The 862-nt window shown below is 41.2% G+C and overlaps 2 protein-coding genes across 3 annotated transcripts in view; one reads left to right on the top strand and one right to left on the bottom strand.

Moving 5' to 3' along the window:
- The window catches only part of LOC131880045 (lysyl oxidase homolog 2-like), a gene marked incomplete in the record, with an annotated part of 15769 nt that extends 15251 nt beyond the window's left edge, over positions 1-518 (top strand). The window contains 1 exon segment of the mRNA XM_059226541.1: positions 1-518. Coding sequence (XP_059082524.1) covers positions 1-83 — 83 coding nt within the window.
- The window catches only part of LOC131880050 (calmodulin-A-like), a 30022-nt gene continuing 29454 nt past the window's right edge, over positions 295-862 (bottom strand). For both annotated transcript variants that reach the window (XM_059226547.1, XM_059226548.1), the window contains one exon: positions 295-827. The gene's annotated coding sequence lies outside the window, so the exon portion shown is untranslated. The remainder of the gene's footprint in view (positions 828-862) is intronic.

Below are 862 nucleotides of genomic sequence, written 5' to 3' on the forward strand. Positions count from 1 at the left end.
TTGAGAACAATGCCGCTATCTGTGTTCTCAATTATGCTCAACAATTTGCCACAATCCGGAATTGCACACTCACCAGACCATGAAGGCCATTGCGTTAGTATCCAACTTGAGAGGCTTCGAGCCTTCATCGAGAATTGCTTTGGCCTCCCAAGGGCACTTTGTGCCAATGATCCTGCAAATTGAAGTCTTTTCTCCGTTTATCTTGCATCCTACTTGTCTCTTTTAAGTCAAAAAAGAGTCTCAAAGAGACAAATGCTGTTCATCAGGGTGACCAATGTTTGCGATTGTAACAAGTGCATGTCAGCGATTATTTATTTCGAATTCTACATGATGATATCTACAAAAAATATGAGCAATAATGTTAAAGAGAATATTGATGATGATAGCGCCGAATCGCCGAATGCAAAGAGCCCTTGTTAGTTAGTCCTTCATCTAATTCAATAATCTAATGAAAGCTTTCTTAGTGTTCAAGCCAGACGAAAATTGAATGATAATATACGAGAGATATGCTATGTGAATTGTCTAATCCTCTGTTGCGTTACTAAGCATAGGATGGTCATGGATAATCTCCTAGCATGGAAACGATCGCTGGGGCAAGATTGCCTACTCTATCCAATTGTTAAGCAAACTTCCCAATCATATGTAGAACAAGAAATGAAATATCAAGGCCAAGGACGTCTTTGGTCTTCTGCCTCCTCTCTATATAGGCGTTGTATGCAAGCGGAGTGAAGGACATTAATGTGGTCAAACCATGGAAGGGTCTCAAGGGAGCTCCAAGACGTCTTCAGAGCATGTGGAATGGTTATTGAGCAAATTTTCCTTTGGCAAGAGATGACGCCGCTCGAAGCTCGGATTAAAGCTG

The sequence above is a fragment of the Tigriopus californicus genome, chromosome 5, assembly GCF_007210705.1.
Source record: "Tigriopus californicus strain San Diego chromosome 5, Tcal_SD_v2.1, whole genome shotgun sequence".
Taxonomy (NCBI): Eukaryota; Metazoa; Arthropoda; class Copepoda; order Harpacticoida; family Harpacticidae; genus Tigriopus; species Tigriopus californicus.